General features: G+C 35.9%; 4 protein-coding genes and 1 pseudogene across 4 annotated transcripts in view; 4 read left to right on the top strand and 1 right to left on the bottom strand.

The window, feature by feature from the left end:
- Positions 1-285: 285 nt before the first annotated feature.
- On the top strand, positions 286-1,075 carry LOC126700186 (DNA topoisomerase 2-like). Its single transcript, XM_050398230.1, has 2 exons — positions 286-823; positions 916-1,075. The coding sequence occupies exons 1-2, from the start codon at positions 416-418 to the stop codon at positions 949-951; spliced, it is 444 nt and encodes a 147-aa protein (XP_050254187.1). The 5' UTR covers positions 286-415; the 3' UTR covers positions 952-1,075.
- Positions 1,076-1,212: 137 nt separating this feature from the next.
- Positions 1,213-2,680, top strand: LOC126700187 (pectinesterase 31-like). The gene is made up of 4 exons (XM_050398231.1): positions 1,213-1,514; positions 1,671-1,755; positions 1,897-1,928; positions 2,342-2,680. The coding sequence occupies exons 2-4, from the start codon at positions 1,678-1,680 to the stop codon at positions 2,502-2,504; spliced, it is 273 nt and encodes a 90-aa protein (XP_050254188.1). The 5' UTR covers positions 1,213-1,514; positions 1,671-1,677; the 3' UTR covers positions 2,505-2,680.
- A 1,263-nt stretch (positions 2,681-3,943) lies between these two features.
- On the bottom strand, positions 3,944-6,141 carry LOC126700180 (uncharacterized). Its single transcript, XM_050398219.1, has 2 exons — positions 4,384-6,141; positions 3,944-4,284 (listed from the first exon to the last, which is right to left on the bottom strand). Exon 1 carries the CDS (start codon positions 6,136-6,138, stop codon positions 4,384-4,386), a length of 1,755 nt encoding a protein of 584 aa, XP_050254176.1. The 5' UTR covers positions 6,139-6,141; the 3' UTR covers positions 3,944-4,284.
- A 3,607-nt stretch (positions 6,142-9,748) lies between these two features.
- Positions 9,749-15,192, top strand: LOC126700185 (uncharacterized; annotated as a pseudogene).
- A 134-nt stretch (positions 15,193-15,326) lies between these two features.
- The window catches only part of LOC126699737 (phospholipase SGR2-like), a 119,847-nt gene continuing 115,987 nt past the window's right edge, over positions 15,327-19,186 (top strand). The window contains exons 1-4 of the mRNA XM_050397709.1: positions 15,327-15,331; positions 15,633-15,726; positions 15,810-15,872; positions 18,122-18,170. Of these exons, the coding sequence (XP_050253666.1) occupies positions 15,327-15,331; positions 15,633-15,726; positions 15,810-15,872; positions 18,122-18,170 (211 nt within the window). The remainder of the gene's footprint in view (positions 15,332-15,632; positions 15,727-15,809; positions 15,873-18,121; positions 18,171-19,186) is intronic.

Raw genomic sequence — 19,186 nt, 5'->3', positions numbered from 1 at the left:
TAAATACATGCACTGATGCATCTTATTTCTATAGGTGCATCTATTTTTATTTATTTTTTTCCTCCATGAATATTAATCTCTAGGAAATCCTGAATGTAGTAAGTAAATTCTCTTTTTGGAAGCATCTTATAGCAGACTTACAGTCAAACATATTGGAATCTATTTTGTTTATTATTATTATTTTTTGTATTTTTTTCCCAGAAGAATCTAATTGCTGAAAAACTTTGGCGCTTTAAAAAATTGCAAGCTTCTTAAGCTGCTTCATAGAATTTATATCTTGCCTTTGATGTCATGGCCTGTTGTGTGAACACAAATAGAACACTGATACTCAATAATTTCAGCCATTTCTTAGGGAAACAATTATTAATTGCAGTTTTTGTATTTTGTGCAGAAATTTGTACTGAACAAACGTGAAATGGAGTTGTTGAAGTTAGAAAACAAGGTTAGGTTTATCCTTGCAGTTGTGAAGGGAGAGATCATTGTAAGTAATAGGAAGAGAGCTGATCTGTTTGTTGAGCTGCAAACAAAAGGTTTCAGTCCTTTTCCATTTGGATCTAAAGCTGTTGAGCCAGAAGTTGCTGGTGCAACTGATGATACAGAAGAAACAGAAGTGAAATCTCCTGCTGACAACAGTAGTAATGGGGTACAGATAAGTGATTATGAGTATCTACTGGCCATGGCAATTGGAAGCTTGACCATTGAGAAGGTTCAGGAGTTATGCGCTGAAAGGGATAAGGTCAATAAGGAGGTTGATGATTTGAGAAAGGAAACTCCAAAGTCCTTTTGGAGGACAGATGTTGATGCTTTGGAGGGGCAACTCGATGTATGACTGAAAAATTAACAATTCCTTGTGATGATTTGTTTTTTTTGTATAGTTGTCTATTTGTTGACTGTTTTTAGTTTTATGTCATTTAGGAGCTAGAGAGAAGTGATGTGAGTCAGAGGAGTTAAGAAAGAAAATGAGAGGCAAAGCAAGGGGTGAAGCTGCTATGAAGTCTGCTAGAGAAGCACCCAAGAACCCACGGAAGAACAATAATAAGAAGGCAAATAATGCAGAATCTGTTGCAGAAGCTGTCTCGTCATATTCTGTAATGTACATTGCTCAAAATTTTCCATGTTACAAGCACCAACTAAAATTTCCACTTCAGATTCAGCATCACTAATAATTACTTTCTTGTGAATTTTTCCATGATCTTTTACCGTGATCATTGGGAATGTGTTGGACTGTTTTTTCTGTAAGTATTCCCACAGTAAATTTCTCTTTGTTTTTATGCCTGACAGCCATGGAGACTGAAGTGCCCAAAGTACCAGCCAAGAAGAAAGAACCTAGCAAAAGGGCTGCTGCTGCACAGAAGAAGAAGCCCTTGGCAACTGTTTCGGAGATATCTGATGATGATGATGATGATTATTGCAATTTTCGGGTTCTGCTTCTACTTCTGCCAGTACTGAAGAAACTATTGAAGTTGCACCAGCAAGAGCAAGACCTCAAAGGGTGAACCAAGTTAGAAAACAAGGTATGTGTTGAGTGACTCTGAAAGTGAACATACCACTGAGGATTCTGAATTTGATGAAGTGACTGATGAAAGTGAAAACAAGAAAACAAAAACAAAAAACAAAAAATTTTATCACCTCTTTTGCTTGCTAAGCTTAACTTCTTTTTGTGCTTTCAGAAAGAGTATGACAGAATATGATCCGCGTCTTGTGGCTCCAACCTGGTTGTACCTGGCATCAAAAGCAGCAGAAAGCACAGTGCAGGTTGGGCTTCTTGTATTTTACCTTAAAAAATTATGTAATTACTTGATACTAGATTGATTGTATGAATTTCCGCTAAATTCAATTGTTGTCATTCTACATTAGTGTGTGAAGTGCTTACAACATACCTTTCTTGTTTTACAGATGCTGATGAAAAGTATGACTCAATTAACTTGGTAAGCGTCCAATCCCAGCATAGTCAATTTGGTGTGGCTGCTGCCAGCACACATCACCATGCTTCTCAAATTATTTGCTTGCTAATTCCTGTGCTTAATGACCATAAGCCTTTATTATGAACATCGCATTTTTTACCATATAATTAATAAATTGCAATAAAATTTTCGGCAATTTTACCATTATGATTTGGTAGCTTGTAACAAGTGCAGATGCTTATTGATAACCTTTTTTTGATGCTGAGTAGAGATGAAAATGAAAATGAATTGATAACATGTTGGATTACTGTTTTGGTGGAGTTGGTTGTACTTTCTTTTCTTTGACTTTTCTTCTGAAATGGATGCTGCTGTCTTTATGAAAGTTTATTCTTAATAGCACACTAAATAAGTATGGAATGCTTCAATTAAAAATGCAGGTGCTATGGGCCAGGTAGTTGCCCATCAAAGAGGGTCGCATGGGCTAGAGAATTGATAGACGAAGAAGCAGAACAGTTCCTCATGCCTCGTTTCATTGACCCAGATTCAGAAAGACCTTGGCTTGCCCAAAGAATGGCCTTGAGGATACCATATTCTGCGTAAACTTAATGGAAGGAGACCTGCTTATGCTTCCCAGCAACTAATATAAGAGCTGCATAATACGTTTTATTTTTAAGTCTTTGATTGGTCAAGTTATGAGAGAATAGCATGGTGCCTTTTGATGTATGAACTTCCTCTATAGATTGTTTGGCTTATATTTTGTGAACTTGTCCGATCAACTTGTGTTAAGATTCTTTCAAATAGTGTTTGAAAATTTCCAGACTTCATTTTCAGCAATTCGTGACTGATGGTTTTGTACAAGCAAGATGGTTTATCTAAGTGTTTGAAAAACCAGTTTTAATTTTTAGTCACAAGCAGTGAGCATTTTATAGTTGGGCAATAATAGGTCTCATGTTGACCGCCATGAAGATCAAAACTATAAACACATGGGTTATGACTTTATTTACAAGTGCCAACTTTGGCATCAACTTTAGCGCTCGTTTGATCTGGCATATGTATTTCATGCAAGACCTACAAGGGTTATGACTTTATGTTAAGTCCCATTTGGTCCATTTCGGTCTAATTTGGTTCACTTAGGTCCACTTTGGTTAATTCGGTCCAATTCAGTCTATTTGGTCCTTTTGGTCAATTTCGGTCCAATTCGGTCCACTTACGTCCATTCCGTCCATTTAGGTTCATTCGGTTCACTGCAGTCCAATTCGGTCTATTAGGTTCATTCAGTCTATTTTAGTCCACTTCAATCCTATTCACTTGCCTGTTGATTGTGTATGCTTGGGATTTAAAAAAAAAAAAAATCCCCCAGTGGAAGTCGACCATCTTATAGTCGATTTCAACTTGGGTCCATTTCGGTCTAATTTGGTTCACTTAGGTCCACTTTGGTTAATTCGGTCCAATTCAGTCTATTTGGTCCTTTTGGTCTATTTTGGTCCACTTAGGTCCATTCCGTCCATTTAGGTTCATTCGGTTCACTGCAGTCCAATTCGGTCTATTAGGTTCATTCAGTCTATTTTAGTCCACTTCAATCCTATTCACTTGCCTGTTGAAATTAGTTCCCAACTGGATTAAAAAAAAAAAAAAAAAAATCCCCCAGTGGAAGTCGACTATCTTATAGTCGATTTCCATAGGAAATCGACTCTCAAAGAGTCGATTTCCATGGGAAATCGACTATCACAGAGTCGATTTCTACTGGGGTTTTTTTGTGTTTTTTTTGTTTTTGGCACCTACTCGTGCAGCAGTAAACCATAATTGGTTTCCCTTCCCCTGCAGCAGTAAACTAGATCCAGAACACTTAATGAGCAGCGATAAACAAGTAGATACAAAGCATATGATACTGGTAAATGGCTCGTACATCATATGCAAACAACTGGATTCAAACAGTTACTATTCATACCCATTATAGGTTCCCTATTAACGGACAAAATGCATTCAATACTAGCAACAAAATGCTTCAAAGGAGGGCCCTGTGGTTGAATGTGCTTTAAAGTAGTAGCTACTAATGCCAGCCGTAATATAATTGCTGGCATTAGAGGCAAAAGCTGCACAACGCAACTATAGTAACAAGTACAATAGACAGCAAATAGTTCAATTACAACAACATTCAACAATTACCAAAATAACAACTAATAAATACAACATAGTCCCCATATTTGCCTACCACTTGTCCATACTAAACCATACTGATACAACATACTTTACATAGTCACCAAGCACTTCTCCATACTGATACAACAGACTCTACATAGTCACCTAGCACTTGTCCATACAGAAGATAACCACAAGTCCCACGTACAATGTCACTTAGCAAAATCGAGTTTCCGCTTGCCTGCCAAAAATTAAAATACGGTCATTAGTTTCCAAATGCAAAGAACTATAACAAAATGAAATTCTGAATATATTATATAAAAACAGTGAGGGCACTTGCCTAGTTTATAGCAGTACCACTTGTCGATGCCCCACGGGAATTGGGACAACTTCTACGGTTATGCCCCTCTTGATGACACACTCCGCATCGTTGCCTCGGTTGAGTCTCCCTCAAGTCCGGATCTTCCCTCCGGCTTCCCCGTTCTCGCCGTACCCCATCCATTTCATTCCTTATTCTTGACTTCACAGGACGACCTGTGCCCCGCAACAGCAGTGGGTCAGGCACCCATCGTGGTCCGGAAACGTCCCTCCACTCAGACTCTGACTTTGGTACCACAAAATTATGTGAATATGTGAGAATGGCGTTGTTCAAACTGTAACATGGGTCAATATAGTTGGTCGCATTGAGATGCAGATCTTGAAGAACTTTAATTGCATGTGAACAAGGGATCTTCAAGTTTTGCCACTTTCTGCAACCACATGTTCTAGCAAATATGCGCACTTCATGACTGTGGTTTCCCCCTCCACCTCTATGGTCATTGTATGGGGTAACCACCTGATATACACCCTCTGCATGATTAAAATTCCTCACAGTGTGTCCTGCAATTTTCTGCTCATTTCTGCTATAGATCTCCATTGCATAATCACTCCACAGCTTACCTCGAGAGAGATCAGAAGTAATTTGTTTATGTCGATCGTGGAAATATGCAACAAGTTTGCACCAAGTGAAATGAACCATTGCAGCAATGGGCAAACCGCGGGCACCTTTAAGTACCCCATTAAAGCACTCGGAGATATTGGTTGTCATTGCCCCGTAACGTCTTCCACCATCATGTGACTGGGTCCATTTCTCCACATCCTCACTCACTAGATATGTGTACGGCATATAACGTTCAATCCGCGTATCAGTAGGGTCTACACCCCTTAGTAAATTAATCTCGGCCTCCTTAATGGTTTCCATTATGGACTTAAATTTAGCTTCATTACTCGCATATCCAGCTTTCAAGGCCAATGCCTTTAGAATCGGGTTATCAAAGTGTCTGTTGAAGTTGCTAACAACATGTCGAAGGCAATATCGATGATATACCTGTTCTCTTCCGTCCTCACGTCTAGGCCACTCTCGAATGGCACATTTAATACCTTTATGTCGGTCAGAAATAATACAAATGCCATCGTTAGGTATGACATGCTCTATGGAAATCCTGAGACACTCTAAAAACCACCCCCAACTAGCCCCTGACTCCTTGTCCACAACAGCGAAGGCGAGAGGCAAAACCTTTTGGTTAGCATCGGTTGCCATTGCAATCATCAATACCCCTTTGTATTTACCATACAGATGAGTCCCGTCAATACTAATCACTGGCCTGCAATATTGGAATGCAGCAATGCATGGAGTGAATGCCCAATATACATAGCGTAGTAACGCAGTACCTTCGTGTGGCCTAGGTATGGTGTGATAGCTGTACTGGGTACCTGAGTCCTCATCCAAGTATGCCAACAACAACTTTCGCAACTTTTGGTAAGACTCCTCCCAATCCCCAAATATCTTAGCAATTGCCTTTTGTTTTGCGTCCCATACTTTATAGTAAGAAAGCTCATGATTATACTTAGTACGTATGATCTCCCATAGGTCATCAATACGTGTAGTGTGATTTTTTTGCAATTTTCCCACAATTTCTGATGCAACAAAATGCGAATCCATCATTCTACCATCTCTTTTTAGGCCAAAGGGTATACAAGTGTGTGGACCCACATAAGACGTAACCATCCACATACCATTGAATTTAGTCTTCATGTATGCCCCAACATACCACATGCAGTTGTCGTCAACACATGCGGCGCACAATTTCGATTTGGTCGACCTCCGGATTATAAAATTTCTATTATCCTTTGCTGCGTATATTATCAATGCATGCTTCACCGCATCTTTATTTGCAAAAGTCAACCCTTTAGAAAAATGCATCCCATCTTCCCAAGTAGAGACAAATGGTATCTGAAGACGTGAAGGATCAGCCATATCTTCCCAAGTATTTGAGTAGAATGACTCAGCAGGAGGTCTGTAGCCAGTGGTCGTATTTCTATTATACTGGACACCAATATCATCATTTGCATCACCTTCATCATGGTCCTCCATATTTTCCTCTTCAAAATTGGGAACGACTTCATGTTCATCCACATCGTTCTCAAAGTCGCCTTGCTCAATCCTCTCTTCGTACTCATCCACAACCTCAACATTTTCACCATCATTCGCAACATGATCTTCGTCTTCGTCTTCCTCCTCTAAATGTGTCTCTTCACGATAGAGGGTTTCACTAGTATTAGCAACATGATCTTGACATGGGAGCGTATAACCTCCCATCGTATACCCTTGTGCAGTATACCCTCCCATCGTATACCCTCCCATTGTAGTGCATCCATCATCTAGGGCTGTAAATTGTAAAGTCGTAGTTGTTTCTTGCACCACCTCAGTAGTGTTATCTGCAGGCGCCTCCAAACTTACATACAACTCAGCAGCATTTACTTGGGGCATTTTCTGGATCCTATTAAACATCATCTTTACATGTTTATCTTCTTTGATCGCCATATACCCATAATTTATCCGTTCATGAAGGACTTCTTGTGGGCAACGATAAATAATCTTGATGTCATACCAAGCAGGATTCAATTTCAATTCGTCCATTATTTTCCTCTTCAAATCATTCAACGTCTTCAACTTACGACGTAACATCATGTAGTAGCATTCGATACCCTCCCCTCTAAATGGGAATCCGTCAATCCCTTCAGGATTGTGAAGGGGTCCACCGAAGTATACATTTATATCAATATTCTTCAAAGATTGTGAACCTATTAGAGAGCCAAGCCAAGGAAATTTATGTTAGTGACATATTTTATCACGGTCATTTAACATCAATTACAAAACTTTTTCTATCTACTCAAAGTACAAAAATTACAAGGGATCTAAAAGTGTAACAATTGCATATACTCACCCCACATCACATACAAACACACTCAATCATTATAATTTCGTACTCAAACAAATAAAAAAACTAAAAACAAAACTCACCCCCATTACAAATTTTAAACTCAGCTCTAACAAAAATATAAATAAAAATATCATCATTCCAGTGCTACGGAAATTAATGGCATACCCTATTACACTACTATTAATGAAATAACATAGAGCAGGGTTCATCAGACAAAAGAAAAAAAAAAAAAAAAACACTAATGTGAATATGATCATGATCAATCAAATTAGACATATCATCTAATTTGAAAATCAAGGCATTAATATACAGTGAAATATACTAGATGTGATATACAAACTCAAATTTTGACTCTGAATCATAAAAATCATACAATAAAAAATCTGTCATGATAGTAAATTTGTTTCGAATCTGCTAATATGTCATCAGCTTTATGTCATCCAGAAAATGGAAAAATGCTAGCTGCTTAATTAGGTGCAACTGGACCGGTGACCCAATTATTTTCATAGCTTTTACTGTATTCAATAATGTCTTTCTCATGGTTGGAATTTCATAAAAGTTGGAGGTTGCACAATTCTTTGAACCTGTTTCTTTTTTCTTTCCTTATGTGTCTATTATTTATATATTTATATAAATATATAAATATATAGTTGTATAAATATATAAATATAAATATATAGTTGTATAGATATATAAATATAAATATATAAATATAAATATAAATATAAATATAAATATATAGTTGTATAAATATATACATTTATTTATATTTATATAAATATATAAATATATAAATATATAAATATAAATCCATATATTTATATAAAAATATATATATATATATATATTTATATTTATATTTATATTTGCATTTAGTTGTATAAATATATAAATATAAATATAAATATAAATATATTTATATAAATATATAGTTGTATAAATATATAAATATAAATATATAGTTGAATAGATATATAAATATAAATATATAAATATAAATATATAGTTGTATAAATATATAAATATATTTCTATAAATATATAAATATATAAATATAAATATAAATATATTTATATAAATATATAGTTGTATAAATATATAAATATATTTCTATAAATATATAAATATAAATAAATATATATATAAATATTTAAACATATAGTTGTATAAATATAAATATATATACATATTTAAACAACCAACTAATATACATAAGGAGCCCTGCTTGGGCTTCCAGGCCGGTTACTCAAAAAAAAAAAACTAATATTATGAAACAAATCTACATATTTAATACAAACAAATATCTTATCAGGAAACAAATATAAATATTTAATACAAACAAATATCTTATTGGGAAACAAATATAAATAATTAATACAAACAAAGTAGCTGTGAGACCAACCAACTAGATAGTGAGGAGGAGACCCTTACTTGACATGAGGATGAGCAATATACTGCTGAGATTGTATCAGAGTGAGAGGAGCAATGTTTTGCTGCTGATGTATGAGAGTTTATGAGAGTTGTATTATGTTTTGTGAGAGTTGTTGAGAGAGGTTTTGTGATAGAAGTTGCTGAAGGTGTGAGTTGTGTGAGGCAGTCAAAATATTTTCTGAGAGTTGTGTGAGAGGTTGTGTGAGACCAAAAATACAACACAGTAGCTGTGACTTCATGGCACGCCCAAAAGAGACCAACTCCAGACTTGATGGCACAACACCAAAAATACAAAGTACCTGGTGTGTAGAGACAAACTCCAAACTTGATGGCACAAGACCAAAAATACACAGTCCAAAAATACACAGTACGTGCAGACAAACTCCAGACTTGTCTCAGCAGAGACTTGATGGCACAAGACTAAAAATACAAAGTACTTGATGCAGAGACAAACTCCTCCAGACTTGATGGCACGCTCAAAAAGAACCTGCAGAGACTTGATGGCACAAGATGGCACGCTAAAAAAGAACCTGCAGAGACTTGATGGCACAAGACTTTTTATACAAAGTCCAAAAAATACACAGTACTTCATGCAGACAAACTCCTCCAGACTTGATGGCACGCTCAACGCTCAAAAAGATCAACCAAAACTACAGTACCTGGTCAGCGATAGTAGATGTGACTGTGTGAAAATCGAGTCTCAGAGACTCGATTTTACTTTAAGTAAATCGAGTCTATGAGACTCGATTTCTACGTGTTCTCCACGCAGAAATCGAGTGTCTGAGACTCGATTTCTATGTGGAAATCGAGTCTCAAACACTCGATTTCTGCGTGTTTCCACGTGGACTTTTTTGGCTTACAAAACCAGCTAAACCGAGCCTTAGAGGCTCGATTTAGAGGCCCTAAATCGACCCTCTAAGGCTCGAGTTGTTACAATCCCAAATTGTTTGCAAACGGGGCCAACTAACTGAATAGTTAGTTTTTAAATGCTAGTTTCCTACAATCTCCAAACACAAACACTCCCCAAATTCTCATCAATAGATGGCACTTCCTCAACACCTCCCAGAACTAGAAGCCCCATTATCCTACACCACACCCAATCCTTAAAATGCGCACCCTCCTCACTCTCAGGCCACCACAACCTTCACTACCACCATGTCTCATCAGCTCCACATTTCTCTTCAGCTTCAGACCCAACAAGCGGTTTCACTTCCTCACACCTTGCTCTTCTCTAAAGCAGACCAAGAAGCAGAAAAGAAGTACTGCCCCTAGCACTGCCCCACAGAGTCTCAGGTAGTTCTTTAGCAATCCAAGGAGTGAAGAAGAAGGTAGTGGAGGCGGTGCTGGTGGTGGTGGAGGTGGTGGTGATAAGAGAGTACGAGATGGTGAAAAGGGTGGTGAGTTAGAGTTGGAAGGTGACACTGCAATTAAAGGTACCATCTTGGCTGGTGTTTTGCTGGTGGGTGTAGTTGGTGGCTTTGCCACTGTTGGGTATGTCTACAAGGACCAGATTAATGCCTTCTTGACTCAATTTTCTACTTTCATCGAAGGTAATTGTGTGAAAATTTCGTACCTTTTTGAGGTGTTTTGTCAATTCGGCATTGGATTTTGTTGATTTCTGTTGGCATCATTGATATGGGATTCACTGAATGTTGCCACTTTTTTGAGGACTTGTGTGGATTCCATTGATTGAATTAGAATTCTATACTATACCCTTTTAATGTTGTTGCCCATTTCGATTGGATTTTGTTGATTTCTGTTAGTATCATTGATTTGGGATTCTCTGAATGTTGCCACTCTGTTGAGAACTTGTGTGGATTCAATTGATTGGAATTAGAATTCTATACTATTCACTTTTGATGTTGTTATGTCAATTTGGATTGGATTTTTTTTTTCTTGTATAAGAATATCAATGGCTTTTTTTTTTTTTTGTAATTCAAGACCTATTTAGGATCCTATACGTTCAAAACACTATCTAATCCTGTTGGTTATCATAACTAGATAATACCTTCTTATTGGCTGTGGAAGTGCAGTCTCTCAAAGATGGTTCATGTTTGTCATGCATAAGTTTCAAGTTGCAAGGTTGTCAAATATCAAATGGAAGGGAATCCCCTGAATGTTTAATTTAATTTCTTGCCAATAAGCTCTATAATGGGACACACTTTTGCTTAACTTCATCTGTTAGCTTTGGAACCAGCTCTAGTCTGATGTGTATGTTTTCCCTCCATTGTATGGGGCACTTGTCCTTTGAAGAGGGAGAAAGTGTGGAATTACCCTACAGAAACAGGTGCCAACTTCGCAAAATGGGGAGCTTTCACATGTGAAGCACTTGACTTCATTCTAATACTGCTGGTGCATCCTATTGCATGCCTTACATACCTGCTGAGACACCTTTTTCCATATTTTTGTTGTGATAATACTGTGATCTATAATCATGTGCTCAATCATGCAATCTAATTTTGAAGTTGTAGTTTTATCTTGTGTAAATTGGATATAATTTTGCATGTATGAATTTGGTTGGAGTTATTTTTAAAATGAAAGTGCTTGCTTTATCTTGATGATAGGACCTGCTCTATGAATTGGAGCAACTGCTTTCCTGATTTATGATGCCATTGAACTCCTAAATTGTGTTTCTTCCTAGCCCATGCTAGCAGCATTTTCAGAGTATATCTAGAGAGCAATATAGCGTTTAGCTCATCATAATAAAAGAATGCACTCTCAGCTTAATCTTATAAACTTCTTTCATTGAACAGGTTATGGCCCAGCTGGATATGCTTTATTTGTAGCGGTTTATGCAGGACTGGAGGTATGCACCTGGAGCACTTTCTTGAGTATAGTGCATTTTATTTTCAGCAATACATTTCAGCTTTAATATGGATAAAAAATATAGTCTAGTTGTGATGCAACCGTAGAAGTTTAATTTATTACTTTTTGATAAATTCACCAATTCAAGACTTATTTTATGGGGTCCACATGTGGAGTTTTGTGGTTTTAACGGTCTAGTTATATGTGTCTGAGTGTTAGGTTTTTTAACTTAATTAAGTTATGGTCAATTTTGTATCCAGTGGCAAAATTGTAATATCTGTGAAAAATATGCAGTCTAGATGTGATGCAATCATAGAAGATTAGTTTATTACTACTTAGCGAATTCACCGATTCAAGAATTATTTTATGGGGTCCACATGTGAAGTTGTGTGGCTTTAAAGGTCTAGTTATATGTGTCCGAGTGTTAGGTTTTTTAATTAAATAAGTTATGGTCAATTTTGTATGGAGTGTCAAAATTGTCATTTCTGTAATCACTGCAAATTAAAGGTATTCTGGTAGTTTATTTGGGTCTATAATTTTCTAGGAGATCCTTAGTATCTTCTTAGGTATCATTTTCTTTATGTCCAAGTTAGTTTTTTAGGTTTTTAGTTTACTAGTTAAACTAGGAGTGCTAATAATAATAGTAGTACAAGAAAGAGTCTTTATACATATGTGGTGTTCAATTTACTCCAAAGAGAGATGAAGTTGATTAAAAGAAAAATATTGAGTGTTTTGAGCATTGAGGCATGTTGGCCTTCATGTTTTACTTTCTCCCTTTCTCTTCTATCTTTTCTTCCTCTCTTTCTGATGGTACCGTTCCTGGGTATTGTTAATACAGCCCATAAACACCATTAGATTCTCTCTTTTTATTCTTCCTTACAAACCAAAATCAAGCCTTTTCTATTGCCTATCAAAACCCTGAAACCCCACATACTTCTACCAAATAGCCATCAAATAACTCATCAATGAACCTTTTAATACCCTAACACAAATCCATGACCTTTTCTTCCATAATTCTAAAGATCCACAAATTTTCCTAACCTGTAACCTGCCACAAGCACACGTATACAAATTCCTTTGTTTGTCCTATCACAAGATGTGCATGCTAGTAAATGTCAAGGCAATGTAGTGTTTGTCTATAAAGTAAAATAGGTAGGCATTTTTATTTTCCACATCATAAACTGAGAGTTTCATGATGTTGACATGGTCTCTAAACTCAAGGGTGATATTGCCAATGCATCTCCTCCCCTTATAAGAGTAAAGTGGAATGTGACATTGTGCATTCAAAGCTCATTGGGTGTGTGCATAACTTATCAAAATATTTATTTTTAAAAAAAAGTTAAGGACAATGTTTGACTGAAATCCAACGTTTTCCTTGGGCTATTCTCCTGAACTTGTGCATTCTCATTCACATTGGTTCTGTAACATTGTCCAACAATTTCCAAAGCTATACACACACATACATGTGTTCCTATGTATATATATGTTAGCTGCTAATACTGACTTTGAATAGCTATGTTCCTAGATACTTGCGATTCCAGCCGTTCCTTTGACCATGTCAGCTGGTCTTCTTTTTGGTTCTCTTATCGGCACTATCGTTGTCTCCATCAGTGGAACAGTGAGTCAGTTTCTTTTGCAAGTTAGAAAGATCAAAATGACAATATCTACTTAAGCTTTGTTTTCTAAATCGGTAACCTGTTTCAGGTGGCAGCAAGTGCAGCCTTTTTAATTGCTAGATACTTTGCTCGAGAGCAGATTCTTAAACTGGTTGAAGGAAACAAAAAATTTCTAGCAATTGACAAAGCAATTGGAGAAAATGGCTTCAGAGTTGTTACCCTCCTTTGTTTAAGCCCTTTACTTCCATTTTCTCTGGGAAATTATCTATATGGATTGACATCCGTGAAGTTTGTACCATACATGTTGGGAAGGTTTGCTTCTTGTTGATTCTATTTGCTCATGGTTAATGGTTTTTGGTTTATTGTAAATGTTTTTGCTTCACTTTTTGGTGACTTTTTTTGGATGTTTTTCTAATTGGAAATCGTTTGCCACTTTTATGGGCATCTGAGTTCCCTACGATGATTTGACTTAAAACTTATAAATCATTTAATCTTTTAGCTTCAATTTGTCGAGATGTTGTTTTGACTAATTTATACTAGCAAAAAAAAAAAAAAAAAAAAAGGCAAAAATGTGTCTATGTAATGCATGGCTTAGTCACTGTTGGCTTGATCATGGCTCCAGTTGTCATTCCTAATTGCTTTCAAGTAATATATGTTACTAATAAATATGCAACAAGGTTTGAGTTGTCTATTTATTCATTTTTGCCTGTTCAAAATGTAGAATGAGTAAAATTATCAAATTAGATTTTGATTATGGTAAAAATGTGGAAATTAGGTGTGTAACCTAGCCAAAACTGGAGAGAATTTGTAATACTATAAAGATAATCTATTAACTCACAAGTTAAGTTCTGTTGAAGCAGTGGCATACATTAGTCAATAATGCACTTGCCAAAATCTTGCTATTGGGAATGTGTAGTGTGACAACACGTTTGTAAGCTAACATTATGTTTGGGAACTTACTTTTAAAACTCTTAATCACTTATAAATGAAAATATAAGTTTCATATGATTTTGTAAAACCCTTGCAATCTTCTGCTTTCTAATTCAAATTTCAACAATATTTTGTGTGCAGTTGGTTGGGGATGCTTCCAGGAACATGGGCTTATGTGAGTGCTGGTGCATTTGGGCGGGCAATTATTGTGAGTTTTTAATTGGTTCCTCTTGCTGCAAACTTTATATGTAATTGTGCCGATTGTTTGAATATTACATTTTGTCTCTGTTCTTTTTTACTTAAAAAGTAAACATATGTGTCTATGAAGACTCATCCTAACAACCCCCCGAAGATACGTGTATGTGTGTGTTCCTTATGACTGCCTATACTGTAATAGTGGTCTTATTAGTTTTTACGGCCTATAAAAGTGTAACAGTCATACTTTATCCAACCATTTAAAACTTTTCCCACCCTATGACAAATCCTGCTCTAACTTCTTCAACGTATTAGCAACATAGTAAAATGAGATAAAAGAATGGGTTGGTAAACCAGAAGGTGTGTTTTTAAGAAGTGTGAGCCTTTCACACAGTAGAAGCTTTGAAATGCAAAGCCACAGTCTAAACAACCAAATTTTAACTAAAATTGATTTCCTTTTGAGATTGATTGAAGGCATTTGATGGGTTAATTGGTTTGGTATTAGGCTTTTGATACACAAATTTATCAGTCATTCATTATTTAACAATTTTGGTGCTTGAATTTATTTTCTATTCTTTTAGATCTCGACCTTCCACTAATGAGGATGATTTGTCATTAGAATCAATCTGACTGTCTGCCTATTGATTTTTCCCCCCCTTTCTGGTGATGTTTCAGCAAGAAGAATCTGAGATTGGTTTACCTGGAGGAAATGGTCAGCTATTGACACTTGGTCTAGGACTATTGGTCACAGCAATTGCTGCAGCTTATGTGACGCAGCTTGCTAAGTAATGTCTCTGTTGCAATTTGCAAAGTATTTCTTTCTTATAACCTATTATGTTTAAGGTTCCTGTCCTAATCCCTCATTTTGCCAATAGGGTTAATATCGGTGTAAATAACTAAGCAACTTTATTTATTTACTTTTATAAGACAACTTTATATATCATTTATGAAGTAAAATTACAAGTTTTCTCGTGTTGAATATTAACAAAAGAAAAGAGAAAATGGTGCATGTAAGGCATTGCATTGCTTACTTTTAAGGGAAAATGATGTAAGCAAGACATATATTTAAGTGTGCTATTTAATAAATTTTAACTCGACTGCTGGAAATGGAGAAGGGCCCCCTTTCCTCCTCCACTCTCTTGCTTATTCTACAATCTGATACAAACGCACACACACCTACCCCTTTTTTACTTTGCACAAACATACACATCAAACCATGGTGGTATAAATCAGCTATAAGTTTTGTTATAGTTGTTACCATTTTTCCCTTCTATATTATTTATTTGAATTTGGTAATCTATGGCAACATTACAGCACATTTAAAGAATATTTTTTGAATTTTTTTACAGAATAGAACCACTTGTCTGCAAAGAATACACCAATAAATGCCTTGTTCTTATACCTTACCACAAGGGTGGAAGGCAGTTGCATATTGGATTCCAGGTATGGCTCTTTAACAACACATAAATGTGGATTAAAGTCTTGTTCTCTCCCTGTTTTTAATATGCTCATGGTCTGTGGTGTAGGAATTTACTGAAGATCTGGCAACTCGTTCTCATGCAATAATGGATCATCTACACTCCATAAGGGTGGGCTCTATTAACCCTTCTGAAATTAATATATCTCTCTAATTTCTTACATGCAAGAGTTTTATTTTTCAGATATAGATCTTAAAGAATGAGTCTAATATGCAAGTCCTGTGTCATAATTGGCATGTGATTCCATTCTTCTTTGAGAGTTCTCGATGCAGAACGGATTTTCGTGAATAATAAATAAAAGGGAAAAAAAAATCCTAGACTTCACCACCTAAGGGTACTTAGAATCACCACCAACTTGTAGAGAAAACTCTAACTCAAATTTATTTATTTATTTATTCAAATTGAACTGTCTCAAACTATTCTTGGAGTCTCCTTTTAATAGGCTTCAAGGCTTGAATCATGTTACAATTACATCCCTTGAAATCCTCAACAAAATTAAAGCCAAAATTTAAAAATTCAAAATTCAAAAATGAAATCTTGTATCTTAAATAAGAAAATATTTGTAATAAATAAATGATTAAATTAACCATTTTCTAACATCTTAAACTTTTGGGGAATTAGTAATTCAACAAGGTATTAGAGAAGTAGGTCCTAAGTTTGATCATTGTCTCCATTGTACCTTCCATTTAAAATTTTAAAAATCCCGTATGTTGGGTCCCATTTATCAAGGGGGATTCTAAGCCTGCATGTGAGGGGAAGTATTAGAATTATGATTAAATTCGTCATTTTCTAATAGCTTAAACTTTTGGGAGAATTGGTAATTTGACAATAAACTTTGAATAAATTTGATTGTGCTCTCTACATAATTCTTTTTATCAGGGTCACAAGACCTTTACTCACATTCTTTAACTTCTTTTCTAAGCTTTATGTCAGCCACAAGTTTTAATTTCAAATGTGTAGTAACATTACATTCTAAAGAGCTGTAAGATAATATAACTTCCTTGATTATAAATTAATAGTGGAAGATAAAGAATATTGTAGTAGATATGTGGCTATGGTTTGGAGATGCTCCCTTCTGCTTCCAAATTTTTTGCTAACATCTTAATTGTCGTCTGAAACTTTGGTTTTATTTCTCTTGGTGATTGATCAGCACCTGCCTTTTGATCAAGTTTTCTATCCTTTTTGCCTGCTTTGAGCAAGCAGATTTTAGGTGATCATATGGTTTCTCTTTAGACATATTACTAGGTTAAAATTACAGTTTAGGGTACCTGCATTATGGAAATAGGTTAAATGGTTCTTGTACATGAAGTTGGCAGAGAGGAGTAAGAAAAAGGGCTCATAAAGGAGTTGACAACATTTTAAGTGGGGCTTCAAAAAGAATCTAGATATGGAAAGCTTTGGATGGGGGAAGGTTGCTTTAGTTTAACCTTCCCTTTGCATTTTTCTTTTTCTTTTTAATATCAATAACTGGGATTATAATTCCCAACTTATTAGTGGGGAATCCAATGTCTCTTTGAAGATAAATGAGATTGAAAATGAAATAGAGTATTCTTTAGTAATTTTAAAGGGGCATGTGCCTGGGGGAGGCATTTCATTTCTTTGAAATTGTGGCTATGCTATTTGGTGAAATTTAAAGGTGGATTTGCCAATGAGCTGTGGCTCAATTGGCACTTCCTTGCCCCTTAGAATGGGGTGGACAGATTTTGAAATCCACTAGATGTATGTATAACTTGCCACTTATAAAAATAAAGTTGGAGTTTGAGCTCTTGAATCTGTTGGTTTCAAGTACAATGGCACTTGTACACCACTTGTTATAAATTTAAATCTGGAAGAAATGCCTTAATCTGGAAATACCACTTTTATATACTTATGTATGTCACTTCTAAATAGTTTATTTTTGCTAAATAGTTAAAAGTAAACATTCGTCCTCTTCTAATCCTAGAAGTTGAAATATTTTCCAAATTATCTTAAGATTGTCACATATACTAAAGCTTCTACTTGATTGGTGGGTTTGATTTTGGCTTGACCCATAATTTAGCATGGCCATTGTCAGGTTCCCATTTCTCTCAACTTTAAATGAAGTAGTGTGTATGTACATCCAAATTGACCACACTGGTTGGGTTGGTTTCCAGTTTGGGAGGATAGAATGCTAGCTCAATAAGTAATCATGTAAATATAAATAATCTCATATCGTTTCAGTTTATGATTAACTGTTCTCATATTCATTTATAGTACTAAGTGACGTTGAGCTTCAGTTGGGCCCATCAATCGCTCAGTTACATTTTACCATATTATGTGTGTTGTGTTTGCTTTTTACTCAAGCAAGATGTTAAGTTCTAAGCTGTATGCTGTTTAAACAGGTCAATGTACTCACAGTTTGCCAATCCAGAAGCATGGATAGCCTTGAAGGTAACATAATCTCTCACCCTTCTGTTTTGCATTACTTTTCCTGTTTCCCCCCTTTCATTGTCACTTCATATTCTCCTCCTTCTGTTCATAAAGGTAAGGAGGATTGATGGAATATATCTTAACAGAGTGGTCCTCTTCCAAGTATCCACATCAAACCCCCAGGCCCCTGCTTATTTTACAAATAAGAAACAAGAAAAACAGAGAAAAGTAAATCAAACTGTTACCCCACGACCAAAACATAATTTTGATACTATAATCCAGCTCCACTGAGTGGTGGTTCAAACTAATTGGCATTTATTATGGAAATCCATTTTTTGCTATTTAAGCCTATCTACGGCTGTGTGGAGAAGTATTTTAATCAATCTTATATTCTTTGGTCTATATTATTAATACATGTAAAAATTTTAATGTTTATATTGCAGAAGAGGGAGAGGATTCCCAAGAAAAAGAGGGGAGATCATATGGTTCTCTTATGATTCAGAGATTAACTGGAAGTGAAGAAGGACGGATTGATCACATGCTTCAAGTGTGTTGTCTTACCAATTTGATGCTAAATCTTACAACCATGTACATGGTCATGCACATGCACGTACTGATACTGCACATATATTTCTAATGGTAACTGGGATTAGCTTCTTGCATGGGTTTCTTGTTAGAAGTCATTAAAAATGGATAAGGTGGTACCAGTTCAACATAAAAGGACCTAACCTGATCATTGGAGCAGCTTTCTTGCCAGATTCTTTGTATTTATCCCCACCTTGTTGCATGCTAATCTTAAAACAAGGATATGGACATGGTGCTGTGTACCCAGCACACGTAGGTCTTAGACATGGCAGCATTAAGATAAATGACATGATGTGAATGTTAAGAGGGTTCAGATGGATGACTCGCAACATAAGGAAAATCAAATGAGTAGTTGAGATATTGATGCAAAGATTGGCGCATCAATCAAGGATAAGATGCGGGAGTCACCTCAGATGGTTCATTATGTGCAATGAAGATCTACAGATGCACTA

This window comes from Quercus robur, chromosome 9 (genome assembly GCF_932294415.1).
Source record: "Quercus robur chromosome 9, dhQueRobu3.1, whole genome shotgun sequence".
Taxonomy (NCBI): Eukaryota; Viridiplantae; Streptophyta; class Magnoliopsida; order Fagales; family Fagaceae; genus Quercus; species Quercus robur.
This window is presented reverse-complemented; position numbering and strand designations above follow the sequence as displayed.